This window comes from Onychostoma macrolepis, chromosome 08 (assembly GCF_012432095.1).
Source record: "Onychostoma macrolepis isolate SWU-2019 chromosome 08, ASM1243209v1, whole genome shotgun sequence".
Taxonomy (NCBI): Eukaryota; Metazoa; Chordata; class Actinopteri; order Cypriniformes; family Cyprinidae; genus Onychostoma; species Onychostoma macrolepis.
Genome location: NC_081162.1, coordinates 26,327,353 through 26,352,192, shown reverse-complemented (window position 1 = coordinate 26,352,192; position 24,840 = coordinate 26,327,353). Strand labels below are relative to the sequence as shown.

General features: G+C 35.3%; 1 protein-coding gene across 3 annotated transcripts in view; it reads right to left on the bottom strand.

The window, feature by feature from the left end:
- Positions 1 to 24,840, bottom strand: part of cux2b (cut-like homeobox 2b) — a 171,323-nt gene that overhangs the window by 19,658 nt on the left and 126,825 nt on the right. Inside the window, exons 5-9 of one of the 3 annotated variants that reach the window (XM_058784750.1) lie at positions 8,599 to 8,730; positions 7,627 to 7,765; positions 6,481 to 6,557; positions 6,328 to 6,394; positions 502 to 550 (exon numbers count right to left, since the gene is read on the bottom strand). In XM_058784750.1, the coding sequence (XP_058640733.1) occupies positions 502 to 550; positions 6,328 to 6,394; positions 6,481 to 6,557; positions 7,627 to 7,765; positions 8,599 to 8,730 (464 nt within the window). Of the gene's footprint in view, positions 1 to 501; positions 551 to 5,106; positions 5,496 to 6,327; positions 6,395 to 6,480; positions 6,558 to 7,626; positions 7,766 to 8,598; positions 8,731 to 24,840 lie in introns of those variants that run through there. The other 2 variants (XM_058784748.1, XM_058784749.1) reach the window with 2 other exon arrangements.

The window sequence follows — 24,840 nt, the reverse complement described above, 5'->3', positions numbered from 1 at the left end:
CAATCAGAGGAGATTTACAGGTGCCGCGCAACATCCGCAGGTAAAACAGCGTTCTGCCTCCGTTCTGCTGAGGCGCGTGTTTACTTGCAGGCGCTTTCTTCTCAAACTATTTACCTGCTCTGTCACACTCGGCCTGCTAATTAATGACTCATTTTCGAATCATTTATCTAAGAGCTGCTGGCGAAGGGAGAAAAAGCAAATCACAGTGGAAAAAAAGGAAGCAATCAGCGCAATGAGGTAACTAACAGCCCTCCTCGTTCGCCACATCGCTCTCGTCTCTCAGCATCCATCTCTCTCTCTCCTGTCCTCCGCCGCTCGCACAGCACCATGGGAAAGAGTGCCGGCTAATCACGGGCCTGCGAGAGCGAGGACGAGGAGGGTGGTGGGGGAGGAAGAGGGGCTGCAGGGGCGTCTAATTAAACTCAAAGCTTGATTACGAAGGTGATTATCTTGGCGACGCGGCGTCTCAATCAGAGGCTGAGAGGAGGGCACCGCACTCACCTGGTTGGCCTTCTCCAGGTTCGCCATTAGCGCGCCCATCTCCTCCACTCTAGAAGACACAAACCTCGCGTTAAACATCACGTTTAATGCTCACATGCAATTACACACAGATTCATGCTGCTGATAAAATGCACAGAGTGCCATGTTTAGTTGGAAAGTTGTTCTGAAATGAGTTCGCCAAGCGACACAAAGGATTAAATAACAATAAATATAGCATTTAAACAAATAGTTTACTACATTAAGTTTGCTAATGTTAACTAGCATAGCTATTAGATAGTTACCATACCCCTGATGCGGTCATTATAGTCATAAAAATAAAAATGTGCTACTCGAAAAAAAAAATAAACGTTAAGTGTAATAAAATAATATTAAATAAAATAAACTTAAACTTTATTTCAGCAAGTTGCCAGGGCAACATTTCTCATTTTCATTTATATAAACTTGAAATGAAAAATTGAAAAAAATTAAATAATAATAATAATAATAATATTATTATATACACACACATATACATATATTTAAAAAACCCCAAAACTAATTACAATAACAAAAACACACGCTTTTGTTAACAAAAACAACAAAAATTAAAATGTTAAATATTAAAATAAGAACTAAGAACTAAAATAAGAACTAATTCAAAATATTAATAAAAACTGTAAATAATAGTAAATAATATTGTGTTTAATAATAATGTTTTTAGCATAAATGAATATTCAATTACTTTTAATAATAAAACAAATTAAGTGCTAACTACAAAAATAGCCTACTGTTTATTTTAGTGAATTTTTATGTACGTACATATATGTACAATATTACAGAATTCTATATTATATAGTATTAGATTATGTACATATATGAAAATATTACATTTATACATTTTATAATATTAGATTACAAACATGTAAATGTTTTTACAATTTTTTTTAAATAAAATGTATACATTTCTAAAAATGTATTTAAAAAACTTTGTATGTTGTCTGTGTAATTAAAGTCACTAAAAGTCTCACAAACCTTAAACATACAAACCACAGTAAGTAAGATTTCCTGCTTGATTTTTAGTGTGACACGACTGAAAGGAAAGTGAGTCATTTATGAGTTCATTGTGTGAACGATTCATCAGACTGATTCAAACCGGTAACTTGAGTGATTCAATAATAAAAACAGCCTTCTAAGATTGGTTAATCAGACTATGCTGGTTGTGACGAGTGCAGCAAGCGAAGACGATGCAATAGAAAGATGTGAAGTCAGTGTTTCTTTCACCATCAATGAATTTCAGGAAAGACAAGAATATTACACGCTGCTAAATGCATTGGCATTAACATCACAGTGCAGAAGCAATACCAAAAACCTCCAAATGCAAAGGATAAACTACTCCAGTATTTACACATACATCTGCCTAAAAAGTGTCCTTTTCTCCAGAGAAACCTTGTAAAGCACAAACAGAAGAAATAAATAAATGAACACAAGTTCAGAAGTTCTTAAGGGAGTCACTGAAGTCAGTAAAATGCAAGGTTTGCTGTCATTAGAGTCGAGTGAGTCATATCTTATCTAGCGCTGCGTTCGGTATCATCGTATCCCAACATGCCCACACACGCGCTCGCGCTCGGCACAATCAGAGAACTCTCATTTGAATAGCGTCTCGGGGAGATTATTCATAAGGTTTGTTTGAAGTTCAACAGTTTCCTCTCAGCCATCAGGGAGTTGATTTTCAAAAGGTGGAGAGGCAGCGGAATAAAGAGGAGTGAAAGATTGATTAAACATGTGAGTCTCTGAGGTTGCGCTAAACAAAGATACCTTCTCAATTAGACGAGATTCGCTTTAAGAGCACAATCAGAGAAATTTAGTCTGAGGAGAGGACCGTTCAGAGCACTCGCCAGTCACACGGGCCTTTGAGTTTCTCCGTCTGCCGCCTGTCTGAGTCGAGATCGGGAACGCAATCGTATCATCGGCGACTGCAGAAGGAGAACCGAACGGAAATCTGTCAGCTGAGCAGAAACTGAAATGTCCTCGTGATCTGAACTGAATGAAATCTGTCTATCTATCAGACCCAGACCAGGTTGACTTGAGCTGTAATCTAGCAAGATAGACGATTGTGACGAGCTATACGGGATAAATCTATTAAAAGCTTTTCAGTGGACAGTTAAACACAGACAGATCTGAAAAAGCATTAAGTTGACCGAAAAGTGCCTGTAAATGAAACCTCGTGACTCTTGTGACCTGACAGATAATGTAAACTTACATTAATTACAAATGATGGATTTTTGAAAATGACCTTTCATGCGGTGTGTAACAGCTCTGAGTGAATGAAAACATCCTGCAAAGTTTTAAATCTGAAAGTGCACCGTGTATAAAGTTATTGTCTCCCAAAAGAAAGAGTCGACTCTGAATCATTGAAACGAGTCGTTTTTAAACAATCCCAAGCCTTTCAACATGAAACATTAGCATATTGCCCGCCCACTTGTTGGTCTTTTCGAGTTGGTCTGAATGAAAATGCAAATTCATTCTTTGCTACTAGGTGCCGCTTTTGGAGCGGTAAAACTAGCGGTTTCCCCAGTAACGCTGTACACAAAGCAGCACTGCGCTCACAAACGCTGCTTTATCAGGCATTACAGACATGATGAAAATGAGACCAATCACCGCAGATTAGCGTCACGCAAAGGAGGAGTTTGGAAAAAAAGAATCGTTGAGCGAATCGTTTGGGAGTCGTTGAGCAAGTAAGGTAAATAAATGCATATTATAAGACAATGAAAGTGTTTTTTGACCTTGCATGCATGTCAACCTGTTTTTGGGGACTCCCAAAACCAAAATATGAACCTTTCATAACCCATAATAGGGGCACTTTAACACCAGGTAAACATTTTATTTGGCACTGTAATACAGTAGCATACTTCTCACTCAACTTCTGTAGTATGTAAAAATGGCAAATATGAAGTATGTAATGTAAAAATTGTGCATTTCTTCTATTTTCTAGGTTGCTTCCTAATGTAGTTTCTAGTCTATTAAACCTGGCATTGATTACTACGAACATTGGATTTTGGACTAAAAGTTCCTGTTTTTTAAGTCGTTATGGCTAAAAGCATCAGCTAAAAACATAAATGTTAATACATAACTGTGTGACACTGTACACCGGGTGAGATCATAGACTGCATAAAAACATGGGCGTAGTGTCCATGACATCACCCGTAGGTTTCTGAAAAGCGTTTTTGAAGTTCAAAGTGGGAGGAGCCAGTCATCGCCATCTTGGCAGCGTGTCACTCCCAGATAATCAAAAATGGGCAAAAAGGCAAGACATGGGTGGAGCTGGTTGCTGAAACCACGCCTGCCTAGCTCGACAGTGGTGAAAGTAGCTGTCACTCAAGTGGCCACGCTCTTAATTATGCAGAAATTTAAGGCTTGATATAATTTAAACGGATGAGTTATAAAAAAAAATTCACCCCCTCACAATTTTCATGAAGGGCAAAATTAGCTATATAGACCAAAACCTCTTTTTGTACCAGGCTGTAAACACATTTTTTCTGCTGTAAAGTTGGGCATATTAACATGGGGGGTCTATGGGACTGACTTTTGGACCCAGTCTCTAGCGGCCAGTCGATGAATTGCAGTTTACAGTAAGTCACTTCCGTGTTGCCGCTTGGGTGAGATGCTGTATTCCATAATGCAACGCACTCAACTGTGATAAAAAATAGTTAATTTTTAAATTTTCTAAGTTACCATAGTTAATTTTTTTTTTCCACACAAAATTAAATTGAAATGTGATACAAAATTATGATAAAAAAAAAAAATTCAATAAATTATAGGCCTAATTCATGACTCGACCTAACAGTGACAAACATTAAGACCAAATCTGAACTGAATTTAAAAAACGTGTGTGCATATAGCCACAAAATAAGTTAAAATGAAATAAAAATAATATTAATTAATTAATTATATATTTTATTTTAACATAATATTTTATTTTTTTTTTGTTTTAAGTATTTATATTATACATTGTTTTGTTTTCATATTTATATTTTATCATTTCAAATATTATTTAGAAATAATATAGAAAATAAACAGAAAATAATATAAAAATAATTATTGCTGATAACTCACTGAATTGTTGAATTGGTAAAAAAAAAGTATTATTAAAAATGTATTATTAATACAAATGTATTATTATTATTTATTATAAAAATTATTTATTATAATTTTAATTACAAACTGTAGAAACCCAATTCAACCTTGCTAAGTAAAAAAAAAACAGTAACAGTTTAGTCTGTTTTGAGGGTTTAAGAGGATTTTGGACACTTGTCAGCTGGTTATGCATGAAAACAAGAGTGTTCAAGCTCAGGTCGGGTAGAGATATAACTTTAAACCCTTAACTAGGGTCAGAGAGGTTCAATTTTGGATGAAAGTTGAATGGAGAAGTAGGTTTTGTGTGAGTAAACCAGCAAGTCACCATAACAGAAGGGAGGAAAGATGCTCTGTTTCTGTTGTTTGCAATGACAAAATAAACATGTAGCTTGAGATGAAATCACAAAAACAGGAAATGAACATCAGAGAATACAAAAGCCGACAACACAACAAACATCAGCGTTATATGGCCACAGTGAATAAGTGTCTTACTTTTCCGCCATTTCTCTGTCGTATTTACACCTCAGTTCGTGCAGCTCCGTTCGGGCCGAGTTGAGCGCTGTGAGACAGAGAAACGGCCGCCATTATTGACCTCTGACCTCATATCAAGCCTCGGATGACCTCACTGTTTGATACGGATCTTACATGACTGAAGCGCTTTGATCCGGTCCTCAGCCTGGCCGAGTCTGACAGGCAGCGAAACGTCTGATTCATGTTCCTCCCTGTGGAAACGGCGAGACAGCAGAGAGATCAGAACAGGAAGTGACTGAAACCCCGCTGAGAAATTAGGAAGCCCTTGAATGGATCTCTGGAAAGCCACAGCTGATTTCTGCTAAGCGTATAATTCAGTGATGAATACAGTAGCATACTACAGTATGTCACAATGCAAAATGTGAAGTATACAACAGAGTACACAGTGTGAGATGTGGTATCCCATAATGCAATGCACGCACACATAATCATCATACATATCATACAGAGTTCTTAACACAAAACTTGATTAAAACTGTGATGAAAAATTATAATTTAAATTTTAAAAGTGATAATTTTTTTTTTAATATTTTATTTTTTTTTTGTTTTAAGTATTTATATTATACATTGTTTTGTTTTCATATTTATATTTTATCATTTCAAATATTATTTAGAAATAATATAGAAAATAAACAGAAAATAATATAAAAATAATTATTGCTGATAACTCACTGAATTGTTGAATTGGTAAAAAAAGTATTATTAAAATGTATTATTAATACAAATGTATTATTATTATTTATTATAAAAATTATTTATTATAATTTTAATTACAAACTGTAGAAACCCAATTCAACCTTGCTAAGTAAAAAAAAAACAGTAACAGTTTAGTCTGTTTTGAGGGTTTAAGAGGATTTTGGACACTTGTCAGCTGGTTATGCATGAAAACAAGAGTGTTCAAGCTCAGGTCGGGTAGAGATATAACTTTAAACCCTTAACTAGGGTCAGAGAGGTTCAATTTTGGATGAAAGTTGAATGGAGAAGTAGGTTTTGTGTGAGTAAACCAGCAAGTCACCATAACAGAAGGGAGGAAAGATGCTCTGTTTCTGTTGTTTGCAATGACAAAATAAACATGTAGCTTGAGATGAAATCACAAAAACAGGAAATGAACATCAGAGAATACAAAAGCCGACAACACAACAAACATCAGCGTTATATGGCCACAGTGAATAAGTGTCTTACTTTTCCGCCATTTCTCTGTCGTATTTACACCTCAGTTCGTGCAGCTCCGTTCGGGCCGAGTTGAGCGCTGTGAGACAGAGAAACGGCCGCCATTATTGACCTCTGACCTCATATCAAGCCTCGGATGACCTCACTGTTTGATACGGATCTTACATGACTGAAGCGCTTTGATCCGGTCCTCAGCCTGGCCGAGTCTGACAGGCAGCGAAACGTCTGATTCATGTTCCTCCCTGTGGAAACGGCGAGACAGCAGAGAGATCAGAACAGGAAGTGACTGAAACCCCGCTGAGAAATTAGGAAGCCCTTGAATGGATCTCTGGAAAGCCACAGCTGATTTCTGCTAAGCGTATAATTCAGTGATGAATACAGTAGCATACTACAGTATGTCACAATGCAAAATGTGAAGTATACAACAGAGTACACAGTGTGAGATGTGGTATCCCATAATGCAATGCACGCACACATAATCATCATACATATCATACAGAGTTCTTAACACAAAACTTGATTAAAACTGTGATGAAAAATTATAATTTAAATTTTAAAAAGTGATAATTTTTTTTTTATATTTTTATTTATTTTAGGTGCAGTATCCCATAATGCAATGAATTCAACTGAGACAAAATACCAGCATGTGTCACAATTCTGAACATTTGATTAAAAATTATATTTTCATTTTATAATTAATTTTTTATTTGTTTGTTTATTTATTTATTCAGTTATTCAATCAATCATTCAATTTTAGGTGCAATATCCCATAAGGTAATGCACTGGACTGTTATGTGCATATCAGTCATAATTGTTAGCTTTATTTTTTACACAAAATTGTTACATTAAAAATGTAAGAAATTAGAATTTAATAAAAAAATAAATAATAACTTATTTTTAAAAAAATATATATTTTTAAATATTTTTAAATATATCATTAAGTTTGGTATCCCATAATGAAATGCACTAGAATTAGACAAATTATGTGCATATCAGTCACTTTTTTTTACATTTTATATTTAAAGAAAATTTTTAGATGCAATAGTTTTAGATGCAAATTCCATAAGGCAATGCACTCTACTGCAACAAATTATGTGCATATCAGTCACAATTCATAATTTTTTTAATACAAAATTGGATTAAAAATGTGAATGAAAATGATAATTTAACTGCATTTTTTTCTTTTTAAATTGTAATTTTATATATATGTGTGCATATGAACAGCACTCACTGAACTAGACACAGACATATAGATACAGAGCATACAGTATGAAGCAAGTTTTGTGTGGAATCTTCCAGTGGGTCACGCACCCTTGCTGTGGGTCCTGGTGATTCTGGAGCGGGACGTCTCCATCCTGGACGTTCTGTGTGCTGTTTGGTGTCATCATGTGGGGCAGCAGTGACGATGCCTCCCCCGTCTCCACGGATACAGGCCCCTCCTCTGTGTGTTCTAAACACAATTAATTACATTGTAACCAGTCCACTTTCTCTTTGGAATAACAAGTGCAACCTAACAGTCGGCGTTTTATTTCTCATTGTAAAGTTACAATACCGTTCAAAAGTTTGGGAACAATAAGAGTTTTTTTTTTTTTTTTTTTGGAAAGAAATAATTACTTTAATTCAGCAAGGATGCATTAAATTGATCAAATTTGACAGTAAAGACTTTTGTAATTTTGTAATTGTAATCTATTACGAAAGATTTATATTTTAAATAAATGATGCAATTTAGAATTTTCACCACATAATCATAAAACATGGGTCACGGTTTGAAGCAGCACAACTGTTTGCAACACTGATAATAATATGAAATGTTTCTTAAACAGCAAATCAGCATATTAGAGTGACAGACTCATTTTAATTTTTATTTATTCATTTGTTTTCTGTTTTGGTGGATAAAATGGTTGAAAAAATAAAAACTCCATTTGAGGGCAGATTTAAAGTGAAAAGTGATTCATTGAATTCAATATTTATTTTATTCTAAAAATGCAAATTTTTGGTTTACGGTTAGGTTGTTGGTTATGTTTTGTCTGTTTTTTATTATTAATGTGATTTATATTAGAAGTTACACTATATATATATATTTTTTTATTAACTAAGTTTTAAATAAATTAATGGATAATTGGAGTATGTTTTACAAGAAAATTCTATTTTAGTCTTTGTATTTTAAATATTTAAAGTTTAATTCAATGTGTTACTTGTAATTCAGAACAATGTGTGTGTATGTGAGAGCATATTATTATATTGTCATATTGTTATAGTTTCTGGTGTGTTTTAGACTCTGACCTGCTTTGTCAAGGCACTCCAGGTGTTTTCTCCAGTGCTCCGAGATTTCTGTGAGCAGAGCGTCACTGTCAGGAGCCGAACGCTGAAGTTCTGCCAGACGCTCCTGAGTGGCCTGCAGCAGCGGAGCCGGATCTGTACACACACACACACACACACACACACATATACAGTATAAAGCTACATTAGTGCACAGTCACATTTAAGAAAACTCAGCAAAATTTTGCGGCCAAAAAAGGTCAGTTGTCAATAGACCTTAGGTTAGATGCCATATTGAATTTAACGCGGATAGGAGAAAAAAGGCTGAGGGACAGACTTACAGTCTTTACAATGACACACAATGCAAAAAGGCCTTAGATCACATCATTTTCATAACTCACAACCTAACTGCTTTATGGAGTTTTTGTCTACTGAAAGTTTCTTCCCGAAAGACGTTGCATCATCTGAACAATCAGTATGTTGTTAAAAACAGTTCAATTCATTGAACACACTGTACTTGAGTCCCTCACAACCTCGCTTTCATTTCTGTCAATATCAAATATGGCGTTACCTTGCCTAAGGTCAATAGTGTAGCAATTCATGAAGCACTTCTCACACTTTTAAAATAAGCTTTTAAAATAAGCAGCTTTCTGGTCAACGTGGTTTGAACGGATTTGTGCAACTAACTTGAACACAAACACGATCTGCTCTGGGAATGTTTTTGGTCATCACACGAAACTCCCAACGTTCGGGTTTTGTTTGCGAAATTTCACAGAGCAATGGTAAATGTGAAAATACCTTTACACTTTCTACAGTTATTATTTAATTTAGTTGAGTAATATAATGCTAGAAAAACTATTATTATAAAATTGCTAATAAAAATGATTATTATTTATTATCATTAATAATAAAAATAGTAATAAAAGCAAATAAATAGATTAATAATAATAATATTTTTTTGTAAAATTTACTGAGTTTTATTCATTAAAATAAATAATAATAATAATAATAATAAAAATGTAAAATCCCTTTAAATAAAGTAACCTAAAAAGTCTCATTCCTATTTAATAGCATTGGTAACACTTTACAAAAAGAACCTATTAGCTAACATTACTTAAATGCATTAACCAATGAGAAATGCATTTATTATATTATATTATTTATTTATAATATTTATTTATTTATCTATCTCTCTCAGGTGCCTTAAATAATATTAGTGCTGTCAAACGATTAATCGCATCCAAAATAAGTTTTTGTGTACATAATATATGTGTGTGCACTGTGTATATTTATTATGTATATATAAATACACACACAAACAGTATATATTTTGAAAATATTTACATGTATATACATTTATATTATGTTTGATATTATATATAAATACATTTATTATATAAACATAACACATTTTTCTTAAATATATACATGCATGTGTTTATATTTATATATACATAATAAATATACACAGTACACACACATATATTATGTAAAGAAAAACTTTGACAGCACTAAATAATATTAACACTTTAATAGTGTATTAGTAAGTGTTGAAATGAACATTAACTAAGTGTAAAAAATGCTTTTCACTGTCAGTTCATGTAAACAACTGGAAGCTTATCGCAAAGCGTTACCAAAACATCATTTCCCACATCAGAGCGAATCAAAATATTCCCTCCATATCAGGCCCGTATCACTAAAAACCACCAACCTCAGCTGCTTAACTTGCTCCCAAATACTTATCTAGACAAATCCAACAAAGTAGAAGAGGATAAAAAGTCACCCAAAAAAGAAATAGTATATATATATATAAAAAAGGTGAGATTCTTTAGCACAACAGAGGAGCTGTTTTGCAATGCATGTGTCTCAGCGAGGGGCCCATGGGGCCAACTAGGAGGCTGTTTCTGCGCTAACAAGTCTCCTCTGGATCATTTGATCATTTAAATTATTATGCCAGGAATCCTCAGGAGGCGACTCGGCTCTCCACATCACAGGGCTGTTTTTAATCTTCCGTCTTCCCTTTCTTCCCCTGAAAAAGTTGAGCGTGGCGCAGCTCAGAGAGGAGCCGTGCTCCTGTTGTGTACCTGGCAAAGGAGGTGACTCCCCGAGCCGGCGCGCAGAGAGAGAGGAGGCTCATGGGAGCGCGGCTGATGCGGGGAGGGGAGTCTTTCACAACTCCAAAAGACGAGGGAAATCGCTTCTTTTTCCACTTCGACCCGTGGCGGCTTTCATCCTGCGCGACAGGGGTCCTGATCCGCTCACGCTTCTCAAGCCGACACAGATCCGCTCTGGTTCCCGGCTCGCTTGGACCGGAGGTATATCCGGTTGGATTTTCCGTCCCTCTAAATCGGGGTCAGACGGGGAGGCCATGAGGGCGAGAGAGTATTTAATAAATCAGGACGTTAAAAACAGTCAGCTAGACTTTAAAGCTGCAGAGCGCATGCACGTGTGCGCTTTGTTACAAAAGCACAGTGGATATTGCGTCAGTCACTTGGGACGCTGCTTTTAAGAGTAGTATAACTCCTTTTACACAAAGACGACGGCTTAAATCAGCGCATCAACTCCTTTATCGCTTTCTTTTAAGTTCTAATGATCAAACCCTTCAGGCTTTATTCTCCGACGCAACCAGCGATTCTCCTCAATCAGTCGCTGGGAGTGAAACTGCAAACTAGATGCGTTTGCGAGACGGCGGAAATCACATTATGGAAGTTGCTGTAGATATTAAAGTGTGTGTTTGCGCGTCTGAATGATGTCTGGATGCATCTGGATTAAACTGAAGCGGGAGCTGATCAAACCGCAGACATATTGCATGTGGCTTCTGCTTAATTCCCAGGGAAAGAAACCAATAACACGGTATCAAAAGAAACAGACATTTTTTCTGCACATGCACTAAAGCAATATGCCATTTTATATTTATTTGTTTGTTTCCTGTCATGGTGCGATAGCTGTACCGTGTTTTTGGACACACAGACTTTAGTACCATTGTATATTTTTTGATGGTACTTTTATATATACCATTAAACTGAAATTCATGTCATACTATTCACATTATACAAAAAGAAAAACATGGTATTTTTGACAAATATACCACTGAAGTACCATTGTACTGAATGAATTTCAGTACCAAGGTATATTTTAAATTACCACAGAATTACCTTATACCATCACTGTACCATGGTACCACCACAATACTTTTTTTGGTAAAAGTTGGTACTTTATTTATATGATATGATATATATAATAAATAAACAACACCATCTACTGAATCTACTGGCATCGAAAAATGAAAGACTTTGGATAATCAGTTATCATCTCATGTTAATCTGCTTTCGAAGTTGCTGCATTACTAAAATAACTGTCACGTTCATTCCTCCCAATTTGCTTTGTGCTGTAAAGTTTATTCGTGTTGATTACGGAGGCTATTAGAGAGTGTCAAACACATTCTATCAAATCAGATGCAATCATTCCCTGATTAAATTAAGTGTTAATGGCAGGTAAAGGAGGACGAGTCTCGTTCAGGCCCGCGGTTCACTCAGTGCTGGGTTTGGACATCACAGACCGCCGATTAGTTTTAATGAATCTGTCCTTTTACCGTCCATGTAAATACACTGCTCGTTTTTTCATTTCTCCATAACTTCATTACGCCTGATTGGATGTTTGCCTTCAGGTCATGTTCACTAATACCAGCAAACCCCCCTTACAGACGTTATAAATCATAACCACAAAAAAACAATCAATTTCAACGCGAGTACAGAACATTAATGAGAGAATGAAGCGGTTGGGGAATGTTTGTGCCTGTTGACATGTCTGGTAGTATGTGACTCCACACATAACCACACTACTGCATGCTGCATATGTGCAGTGTTCAGTTCTTGACTTCTTTATTGATGTACACTCTTAAAATAAAGGTTCCAAAAGCATGCATTTTTGCCATTTTTGGTTCCTCGAACGTTTCAGTGATATGCTCCATTTTTTCTTGAGTGTGAAGAACATTTTAATAAGCGAAAGAATCTTTTTCCACTATAAAGAACCTTTTGTGAAATGGAAATGTTCCATGGATGTTGAAGGTTCTTCATGGAACCACTGATGCCAAAAAAGAACCTTTATTTTTAAAAGTATATCAAATGTAAAGACAAAACTGGATTAAAAATGCACAATACAGCACTTATTAGTGAGATGTTAGCTGAATAAACAGGCATAAAAACAGTAAGCTCAAACAGTACAGCATGTTGCTAGCACACCAAGATCATGTGTGCGATTTATTGATTCATTATGCATGAAGTGTTTAAGAGAAAAACAAATAAAGCACTTAGACATAAGCATCTGCCAGATGCATACATTTCTATTAATTAAAGAAATATTTCAGAAATCCACAAAAATATGAAGCAGCACAACTGTTTTCAACATTGATAATAATCAGAAATGTTTCTTGAGCAGCAAATCAGCATATTAGAATGATTACGTGACACTGAAGACAGGAGTAATGATGATGAAAATTCAGCTTTGTGTCAGGAATAAATTACGGTAACACTTTATTTTATGGTCTCTTAATTAGTTGCTTATTAGCATGCATATTACTAGAATATTAGCCATTTATTAGTAGTAATTAAGCACATATTAATGCCTTATTCTACATGACCTTATTCTACATCCCTAATCCTACCCAACACCTAAACTTAACAACTACTGCACTAACTAATAATTTACTGAGGGAAAAGTCGTAGTTAATAGTGAATAAGTGTCCCCTATTCTAAAGTGCTACCTAAATTACATTTTACAATATATTCAAATATAAAACACTTATTTTAAATGGTAATAATATTTCCCAATATTACTGCTTTTACTGTATTTTTGATCAAACAAATGCAGCCTTGGTGAGCAGAAGAGACTGAAAAATCTTACCAACCCCAAACCTTTGAAAACTAGTGTAAATGCATTACTGAGATTTAAACTTTTTAACCGTTTGTGTCTCATTGCTGTGATAGACTGTGGATCATGTTGATTTTAACAGTTCATGTTTTGATCTTATTTTCTCAACTGTGTTCCACAAAAACCTGCTATTCGTCTTCTGCTTTCTGCTCTAATTAAAATGCTTTTCATGCAGGTTTGTCTTTGCTCACACCTGATAAAACGATGGCCTAAACTCCTGGTGCATGACGCAACATCCCCCAACTCACCATCCAACAAAAGCACGATCGATCCTCTCCTCCGGCCTAAAGACGAGACGCAGAAAGCAAGTTAAAGCACGCAGCGGCGGGCGAGCGGGGTGGCACGGCGTGCCAATGTGAGCAGGTGTGTCAGGGCGGTCTGTCTTGGCCCTGTCAGCGCTACACCGTCATTAGCCAGTGCGGGCGCAGCGGGGAGCAGCGCGCGTCTCTCTGGGCCCTCTGTAATTACGCTCTGACATAATTAACCCAGCAAGCCCATTAGCCTAGCGCCGACTGCAAAAAAAGCTTTGCTATAATTATTTGTTGTGTGCATGCTAATGAGACCAGCTGTGCGCCCATCGTACAACACGAACAAATTAATTTACAAGGCTGCGCTTCAAGGGTTTTTTTTTTTCCCCTCGCACCTCTCAAATACACACTCAGAAAGCACCACATCTTTTTTTGGCTATTGAGTGGATGCTCAAAGTTCAAAAGTGTCTCTTGTCAGTCGAGTTATCTGAGCGTATGAACTCTAGTGTTTCCTATGAATCAATGACAATAAGGCAACTTTTTTATTTACAGTAAACAAAAAAAGTGCCTATTTATTCCAAGTACATATTTCAGAGAACCAAAAATATTGCACTAGAAACAGCTCTGACTCTTAACAAAGATTTAAAATCCATAAATTCCCCATGACTTACACTCTAGTCAGATTAATATGAACATTAAAGTGAAGTTAGATGCGGATTACATTAGATTAATATAAATTTATGAGTAACTAGAGCTTCCTCCGTCACATCCTGTCACAGTTTCAACCCTTCCATTCTTACAACAGTAACAACAAACCAGAAAGTACCATGGTATTACCATGCTTCAAGACTTGGTTCCATCCATAAGAAAAAGCTGAAATGAGCAGTCCTGGGTAAGTTACTAAAAAATCCACTACAAATTACTAATTACTTCTTTAAAATTGTAATTTGATTAAATTAATGATAAATGCATTTAAAAAGTAAATCAAATTACTAATTACTTTACTTTCAAGTTTACTTTACTTTTCAAGTTATCAAACATAAAACATACACTACAAAGTGAAACTCATAGTTCTTTCAATAATTTAATATTGACTGAAAAATTACATAAATATTACTTGCATCTCTCAATATCAACAAAACTTTTTTTTGGTTTTGTAAAATAAAGAAAACAAATAGGGTGCGCTTTCTGCATTCTCAGTCTCCGCGAATATCTTCCTGAAACGAAAATGACATGAGATAAATCTAAAGAAAGCTTGAAGTGTCTATTTTTTTTTTTAAATGAAGTAAATCATGTCGAAAACAAATATTCTCTGATGAAATAAACCGTCTGAGCTCACCTATAATGTGATCATGCCCACGCACATCGTGCGCTATAAGATAATCATCCACGCGAAACCAAGCTTGAGACGCACGAACATGTAAACGTCCACATCACCTCCGTAAACAAAGAAAGATTCAAGGTCATCTTAGCTATTTCTTGTTTTTGGAAGGAGACGCGCTGTGAGGAAGCCTTGAATTTACCTCAGAAGGAGAATGTGATTCGACGCGGCTTAATCCAGCGGAGGATCTCATTCTGATGTGTCATTTATTTCTACTTATATTAGTGTTACTGTGACATAAACTTGTACACATTCACTTGTTGAACTTTTCCCAAACTATAATGCCAGACTAAAATGTGTGAAACTGAGTGCAACATTTTGAAATATGATTGCAACTTTTCATTGCATCTAAATGCTGTAGAACTCGTCTGCATTTTAGCTCGCAATCTCCAGTGATTTATTAAAGGGCACAGTAACGCGCAAAATGTGATTTTTACTTCTTATTATAACACTGCATTTGTAACTTAAGTAATGTAATTTATTGACATTAGTAACTGTAATCAAATTACATAAATTTAAAATGGAACGCATTGCATTACTGCGTTACCAGGAAAAGTAATTAGAATACAGTAACGCGTTATACACAACTCTGGAAATGAAATATCTTTATCTCAGATGTGTCTCTTAGAAAATAAGATTAGATAGGGACATCTCAGATGTTCTTCCTGAGAAAAAGACAGCAAAATTTCAGCAGAGATCTCAAACTGTCTTAAACTGTGCTCAGATACCAAAGCCTGCAATCAAAAGTCAGAGATCTCAATATAAATTTAATCTTCTTCTCAAATTCAAAAACAAAGAATTTGAGTTATCCTCCACATTCATTTGAAAAACTCTACTATCTATTGTCTCTTTTTCACAATGTCTGGCTTTATTTCTAATTTTAGGAGAGAAAAATTTGAAACACAAATAAGAATCATTCAAAAGTCTATTTTTAATATATTTATTTATTAAAAAAAACAGTAAAATTGTGAAATATTATTGAAATTTAAAATAAGTGTTTTCTATTTGAACATATTGTCAAATGTAATTTAATCCTGTGATGCAGCGCTGAATTTTCAGCATCATTACTCCAGTCTTCAGTGTCACATGATCCTTCAGAAATCATTCTAATATACTGATTTGATGCTCAAAGAAACATTTCTGATTATTATTAATGTTGATAACATTTTTCAGGTTTCTTTGATGAATAGAATGTTCAAAAGATCAGCATTTATTTTAAATCTTTACTGTCACTTTTGATCAATTTAATACAATGATTTTCTTTAAAAAGATCTTACTGACCCCAATCGTTGTCTGTCTGTCTGTCTGTCTGTCTATCTATCTATCTGAACGCTAACAATAGCATAGTATATATCGCACACTATTATGACATGTTCATCTGATACAATCGCTGCAGAATATTTCAACATTTTTGCAAATGTACAAGCATGAGAACAGTGTGACCTGATCTTAAATGTTCCATGAAAAACATCATTGAAACTTAAATTCCTCTCATTTTAACATTCAACAGTCTTTGCCCTTGATACTCGAGTGGTAATAATAAATGCTTTTGTAAAAGCCTTGATGAAGAAAGTAATAAAGCGGAGAGAGAACGAGGTAAAGAGAGAGATGCGTCTCTTCCAACGACTGCGTGCGCTGAAAGACAAACTTCCCTCTCAAAGCCTTTTTGTTTTAGTGACGTTGTGAAGGACACAGTCGGACAAACATCAATAAGAATCAGCTGTGAAGTGCGCTTGAAAGCGGCGCAGAGGCGCAGCTGCGTGCGGCTTCGCTGGAGACGAGTGATCTCAATAAAAGATGAAGGATACAAACAAGAGGGAAGCCAATGGATCGGGTGAGAGAGGCCAAGCATTTGTGTTAACTCTGGAATATTAACTCAAGGCCACCAGGATGATTTCAGGAGATGTTGGTGACGTCCGGTGCCGTGTGAATCTGACACGCGTCAGGAGTCATGAGGAACTGGCTTTATGAACAAATGTGGGACAAAACATCCATTCGAGAGCGTCAAATGATTCGGAGACAGCCACATGCAATCCGTGAGAGAAAGCAGCCTAAAAAAGACACTTAACATGTCTGAATGTCACTGCATTACAAACGAAATATCAGAGCAAGTTTCACTGATTTCTAAGATGCACAAACACACTTTACAAGCAACATTTTGTCTTGTTTTATTCATCCTTAAAATTAAACTGTGTACACTGTAAAAATGTCAACCTTCAACTTAAACTTAAATTCAGTTGCTGCCTTAAAATGTTTTAAGTACAATTAAATTAGCTGTACAAGTCACTTTAAAAAAAAATCAAGCTGAATCGGGTATATTTTAACCAATGAAGTTGAAATTGATTAAATGATTTGGATTTAATTATTTTGAGTCTAATCTTGTCAATGAATCAAAACCAGTCTGAACGATTAATTCACAAATTGCACTAAAAGATTCATTTACAAATCTGACTCAGCTGTTCTTAACGGTTCAGTCAAACCGAGAACCTTCTGGTGTTAATGAATTTTATTATTGCTTAAATGCAAATTACAATTTGGTCCTAAATGGTTTCATTTTTATGAGCTGAATCATGACTAACAAACCGAACTGGGACACGTAAAATTATAATAAGAACCCTTATTAATAAAACCTAATCAAAAAGTAAACATCATTATGTGCTTACCTATGGCTTTATTGGAGAGTTTCATAGCAGTGGGTTATCAGTGAACAAAAGAATGAGTTTTACAATCAGAATCGGCTTTGTTGAATCAATTCTTTGAAATGAACTTGTTACATTTGCTTACAACAAGACAAAGAGAAAAACTTCAAAATTAAAAATATATTCTCAATTTCTGACAAAATTTTGCTTAAGGATGCTCAGATGAGTTAAATTCATAAATGGCACTTGCTTTGATATTCCTGAAAAACTCAAAAACATATTCTCTAAAAAACAAATAGTAATATATGACACAATTGTCCTTTTTAAGGATTTTTTTAAAGGATTTTTGTTTATGCTTTAAGGATTTTCTGATCTTTTTTAATTAATTTTATTTTTACTGGAATAAATGACACTTGCTTTAATTTTTTACTGGAAAAACAAAAACAAAAAAAACAATTCAAAATATATTCACCAAAAACACATCATAAGATTTGATGTTCAGATTTTTTACATTTATTTATTTATTTTTACTGGAATAAATGAAAATGACTGATATTTATGAGCAAAATCAAATTAATTCAAAATATATTTGCAAAACACAAAATGTAACATCTGACACAATTATACATGTATTTTTTATTTATTAATTAATTTATTTTTACTGGAGTAAATTACTTGATTTAATATTTCTGAGAAGAATAAAATATCCAAAATATATTCTCTAAAAACAAACCAAAATATGATACAATTATACTTGTTCAAAGGTTTAAATTTTTTTTATTAATTTATTTGTATTTGTATTTTTTTAATATTTTGATATTTAATGCAAAAACATTCAGACATTTGTAAGAGTTAAATGTGTCTAAATGTGTCTTTTTGAGGCCACTATATTTAGTTACATATAGTAGACAAATTCTACAATTTCTGAAATATATTTTACCTTTTACTCATCATGTAGGGCATTTAAGAACACAATTATTTCTGTGACGGCTTGTCAAGAGGATACAGTATACTGTAAGATGCTGAGAGACACGTGAGGCTTACATATTCACCTTCACACACACACTGATTCCAGCATTTTCTCCCTGTGGGCTTGTTCTCTATAGGGACTCATTGGCCGGGCAGCACTTTTATGAACATAATGCATTATTAAACATCTCAAACATCTCCTGGGCTTTGTGTTTATTACTGCTCTTACAAATCATCAGTACATAATCTCAGGCGGCCCACAGAGATCTCTCTCTCTCACACACACACACACACACACACACACACACACACGTGGAAATCTGACGAAAAATCCCCTGAAAGAGTCACATCTTCAACAATAAGACGCTCAAGAGTGTGAACTACTAATGAAACATGTGACACTGAACACGTTCGGTCCCGAAGGACCTCAAGACCATAAACAACCACAACACAATGGGTTTTTTTTTTTTAGATGAAAAGGTACATCTAAGCATGTTATTTTTTTAAGTGTGCAAAACTGCAGCAGGTCACATGAGTTTCACCTTCAATCTGGAGGAAACTAATGAAGTACACAAAATACTGTCACTCTTCCATGGAAACAGTGACATAAAGAGGCTTACAGATGTGCGAGGGAATTACCAGGGTGAAAAATACATCCGGCTGTAAGCGTTTCAATGCACACATCCAAATTACATCTCAAACTGTCATGAACTTGGAAATCTTTGATGGTTGAAGAAATAGTTCACAAGCATTTGCTCACCCTCATGTCACTCTGGGTGCAGAATGCACACTGATGGGCTCCAAAAATGACCAAAAACATTAATGTGACTATATGCGCTATATTCCAAGTCGAATAACTATATGTGATGAACAAACCCAAATTTAAGCTGTAATTCACTTATCCACATGATTCTTTGGCTCATAATCATAGGGGAACCACTTTTGGTGCTGTATTCTTTGGCATGACTGAGGGGCTATATAGCACCGCTACCATATACAGAACCTGTTAAGCTCCTGTATGGTTCTTCAGTGGATCTTTGGGGTGACTGAGGTGCTATATAGCACCACTGCTGTACAAAGAACCTGTTAAGCCCCTTTAAAGGTTCTTTACGAGCCAAAGAACCACTGTTGGTGCTGTTTAGCACCATTTTTGTTGAAGAAATACAATGCAATATGGCACCTCTTATGGTTCTAAAACCTTTAAAGATATGGTGCTATAAAGCACCAAAAGTGGTTCCCCTATGATTACGAGCCAAGAACCACTTTTAGTGCTATATAGCACCATTTTCTTTTTAGAGTGTTTGTTTTACCTTTTATCCATCATAAATACTTTATCTTTAATTACAACTATGATAATATAATGAAATAAACTATTTGAATGTTTATAGAAACATTTTACATTTTTAACGTGGTTTTTGTAACAAAATTATGACATAATTTTTACCAAAAACATCAATACTAACCTTAATAATGTTTTATTAAAACCTGGGTCTGCTCCTCAAAAAATGACTTCAGAAGACTTATATAGTGCAATATATAATGTATTTAGTGCAAAAGTCGTATAAACTTTATATGGTTTAATACACTTTTATGGTGCTTTTTTACTCTTTTTATATAATGACGTAATTCACTGATCCACAGCTCTCAAATCTAATATTTGTATAAAAAACTAGCACATCAACAACAGTTGACATCAATAAAGCCAAATGCCATCTTATAACTTACAAACAAATTCGAATGTTATGCCACTGTCATTTTATTTTTGATACTCAGCCATCTTTTATATAATAATTTTATTGTTTTATCTTTACCTCAGATCCATTCTCAATCTTAATATACAAAAATCCATCATAAAATATATTTCTAATTACAACTATCTAATAATAATATTGTAAAATATAAAAAATGATACAAAATATTTGTAAAAATATTTTACAAATTTGGAAAAAATATATTCAGTATTTATGGTGTGAAAAATTGGTGTGAAAATATGTAATTTCCACTGCAACTAGCAATACTAACCCTAATAATGTTTATCCTAAGTAGACAAAATAATTTGTGATATGAGCACTATGTGGAAAGATGTTAAGTGAATAATCTCCTAAATTTGGGTCTGTTCTTCACGCAAAGCATCAAATGAAGGCTCTGAATATAGCACAAAAGCGGTATGAACTTCTTTTATAAAAGTTTAACGGTGCTGTTTGGGGCTTGACAGTGCTGCATGGTGAAAGTGGACGGTTATATTTAGAGCTTTATGAACACTCTGTGAAGTCAATCAGTCTTTGAAAGTGAGTAAATAATGAGTTCAATTAGCATTTTTGACAGTAACCTGCTGATTTCTGCCGCAGTACCCCTGGTCACCACTAGCCAGCGCCGCAGCTCTAGCATTCCTTAGAGCAAACAGCAGGTTGATGAGGTCTTTCATGACAAAGGCGTCTTTAGAGCGCCGGCTAAAGTTGGGTCCTTTCGAACGCAGCCGGTTTGGGTCGACACGCAGCGATTTCCTGAAGATCCACAGCTCTCGACCGACATGAAACACGCAAGACACCTCCTCAGGGGTACTGAGGGAGGGAGAGGGGGCACAGGGGGATTATGGGTACAAAAACACAGGCAGAGGTAGAGCGAGCACCCGCGGCGCCTGTCTTACGGCTACGCCCCTGGCAACAGCCCTCTCCAGGTGAGCCGGCTACAGAGAGACGTCTTTGAGTGACAGGCTGTCTCGCAGAACACGCCGGCACAGGAAAGACGCTCCTCTGGAGGGACTAACTTTGACTTTCCCCAGCTTTTCCTCCAGTAAGCGGATGCAGAAATGGAAAGCATCCATATGACCGCGGGGCACGAATATGACGGCGCTAAAAACACATAACCGAGAGCTGTGTTATTTACAGCCGAGGCTCTGATGAATCTTCTCGGGGCGAGGGATACGGATGGGGAACGTGTAGCAGATGGCCCGTTAACAACATCAGGTGAGCCGCGAGCCTCCCAGATGAGCTACCTGAGAACGGAGAGGCGCTCCGAGTCGAACGCTTTTAGAAAGCAGACAACAGAGCTTCCCTTAAGAGCCGCGCGCCGCAAAACGCAAGAGCTGCCAGATCACAGAAAGTCGCCTATTGTGAAAACAGACAAAGAAATAAAATGTTTAACACGGTTATTTTGGTGAACACACACACACACACACACACAAGTGCAAATGTATGTCTCATATGCAGGTGTTTCTTCAACTACAGCACAAGCACTTTTATGTCCCGAGGTTGATTTATGAACACTAACAGAAATAAATGATGAAGAGAACTTGTTTTGTCATATGAATTTCACTATCATTTTATTTTTGATGCTCAAAAGTCTTTTATAAATCGATTTAATTGTTTTGACCTTTGTCCCAGATACATTATCAATAATAAAATACGAAAATCCATTAAATTACATTTACATTATCCATTATACAATCCATTATATTTTTAATTGAACCAATTCATACAATAAGTAAAATTAATTTAAAAAATCATTCATTTATATCTATAAAATATATTTGTAAAGAAAGCATTTTCAGTAGTTATTTTGTGAAAATGTTTTCTCACACAATAAATATAGATTTTTTTAAAAACACAATTAAGATGTTATTTCCACTACAATAATAATCCTAATAACATTTTATCAAAAGTCAACAAAATAATTTGAGATGTGAAGAACAAAGAAAAGTTGAGGTAAATATCACATTTTAATTTCTACATTTAACTTATATCAGAATATTTACATTATAACATTTTATTACATTTTTTTTTTTACATTCTCAATCTTAAAATATGAAAATCCATCATATTATATTTACATTATCCATTATACAATCCGTTATATTTTTAATTACAACAATTCACATAATATTATAACATTTATTAAATACATTAATAATAATTAATTTATATTTATATAATATCTTTGTAAAAAGAAGTTCTCAATAGTAATTTTGCGAAAATGCTTTTTCGTACAACAAATAATGAATTTTTTAAAACACAATAATCCTTTAATTACGTTTTATCAAAAGTCGACAAAATAATTTGAGATGTGAAGAACAAAGAAAAGTCGAGGTAAATATCACGTTTTTAATTTCTACATTTTACTCATATCATTATAATATATTTTACTATATTTTATATTTCTTACAGTTTATTTACAAATAATATTGTGCATCTTTTCCAATCAAGCTGTAATTGTCACAAGATGCAACAATGAAAAATGTTAAAACATGTCATTTCCAGCATAGAACGTTATCAAAGATGTGATGGAAATGGAATACTGGAAGAAAAAAAATGCATCTATGCAAGTCTACTATTAGTAGACAAATGAAAAACTAATGCAAGTGCAAGTTTATTTTCTAAGTATCCACAGGGCCAAAAGTGCCCACAGTTGAAGAAACACTCACATCTGTTTTACAATTGTTTTTCATAATTATACACAGCTGAACAATCAGGGATTCAATAATTGCTGACGAAACAGGAAAACCGAGCAAAACACAAGAACGTGGAAATGGGGAGCCATCATCATGGCGATGGTGGATTTCTGTTGATATCAGCCACACGGACAGAACGAGAGACACACAGTGATTAGCATGTAGAGCGTAAAGGACGCATCAGCATTTTCCAGCCGCCGCCTCCTGGAGTCAAAAGACAAACTCAACTCTTTGTAGATAAACAGATGAGCAGCATGTTTTTGTTCACTTTATCAATACCGTACAAGCGACGCATTAAAGCAGCGGTCACAGGACTCTATCGCTGTACAGGGAGTCATTAAAGACTAAAGGCAGAGCTGTGTTATTTGTTTATCTCAACACACTGTCACACCGGGAGAATAAACACTGCAGGTACAGTAACCTATACAGTCATGATGGACAGAATCAAACTAAACACGCTCGAGTCGCTGATTTAATCCATTATAGATTAAATATGTTCGGCTGTGATGTATTACTCTACTTCATAGAACAACTCTAACCTTACATATTAAACTCCAGCACAAACCTCACACACTGAACGATGCCTGAAATAAACGTATTTATAATAAAACTAGTGACAAACATCCAGAACATCATATAAACTATCCCACAACACCCTAGCAACCACAACTAACACCCTGGGAACTACTGTACCAAGCAATCACCCAGAACACCCTAGTAACCACCTAGCAACCACCCAGAGCACCCTAGTAACCACTTAGCAACCATCTAGAACACCCTAGTAACCACATATAAAATACTAGTAACTACTGTACCTAGCAACCATCCAGAACACCCTAGTAACCACAACTAACACCCTGGTAACTACTGTAACTTGCAACCACCCAGAACACCCTAGTAACCACCTAGCAACCATGCAGAACACCCTTGTAACTACATATAACATACTGGTAACTACTGTACCTAGCAACCACCCAGAAAACCCTAGTAACCACCTAGCAACCATCCAGAACACCCTAGTAACCACATATAAAACATTGGTAACTCGTGTACCTAGCAACCACCCAGAACACCCTAGTAACCACAACTAACACCCTGGTAACTACTGTACCTAGCAACCACTCAGAACACCCTAGTAACCACATATAACACACTAGTAACTACTGTAACTAGCAACCACTCAGAACACCACATAAACTACCCGGCAACCATCTAGAACACCCTAGTAACCACATATAACACCCTAGTAACTACTGTACCTAGCAACAACCCAGAACACCATATAAATTACCTGGCAACTATCCGGAACACCCTAGTAACCACCTAGCAACCATCCAGAACACGCTAGTAACAACCTAGCAATCATCCAGAACACCCAAGTAACCACAAATAACACCCTAGTAACTACTGTACCTAGAACAACCTAACAACCAACCAAAACACCTTAGTAACACATAGCAACCTAGAAACAATGTAGCAACAACCAAGAATACCCTAGCAACCGCACAAAGCAACATGATAGAAATCTTTTCAGCACCTGCGCAGGCAACATCACTCACTTCCTTTACAAAATGTAAAAATCTAGTGTGATTGTGTTTACATGCACAATTTCATACTGATAAAGCACCGCAAAAAAATGATAACCGGTATTTT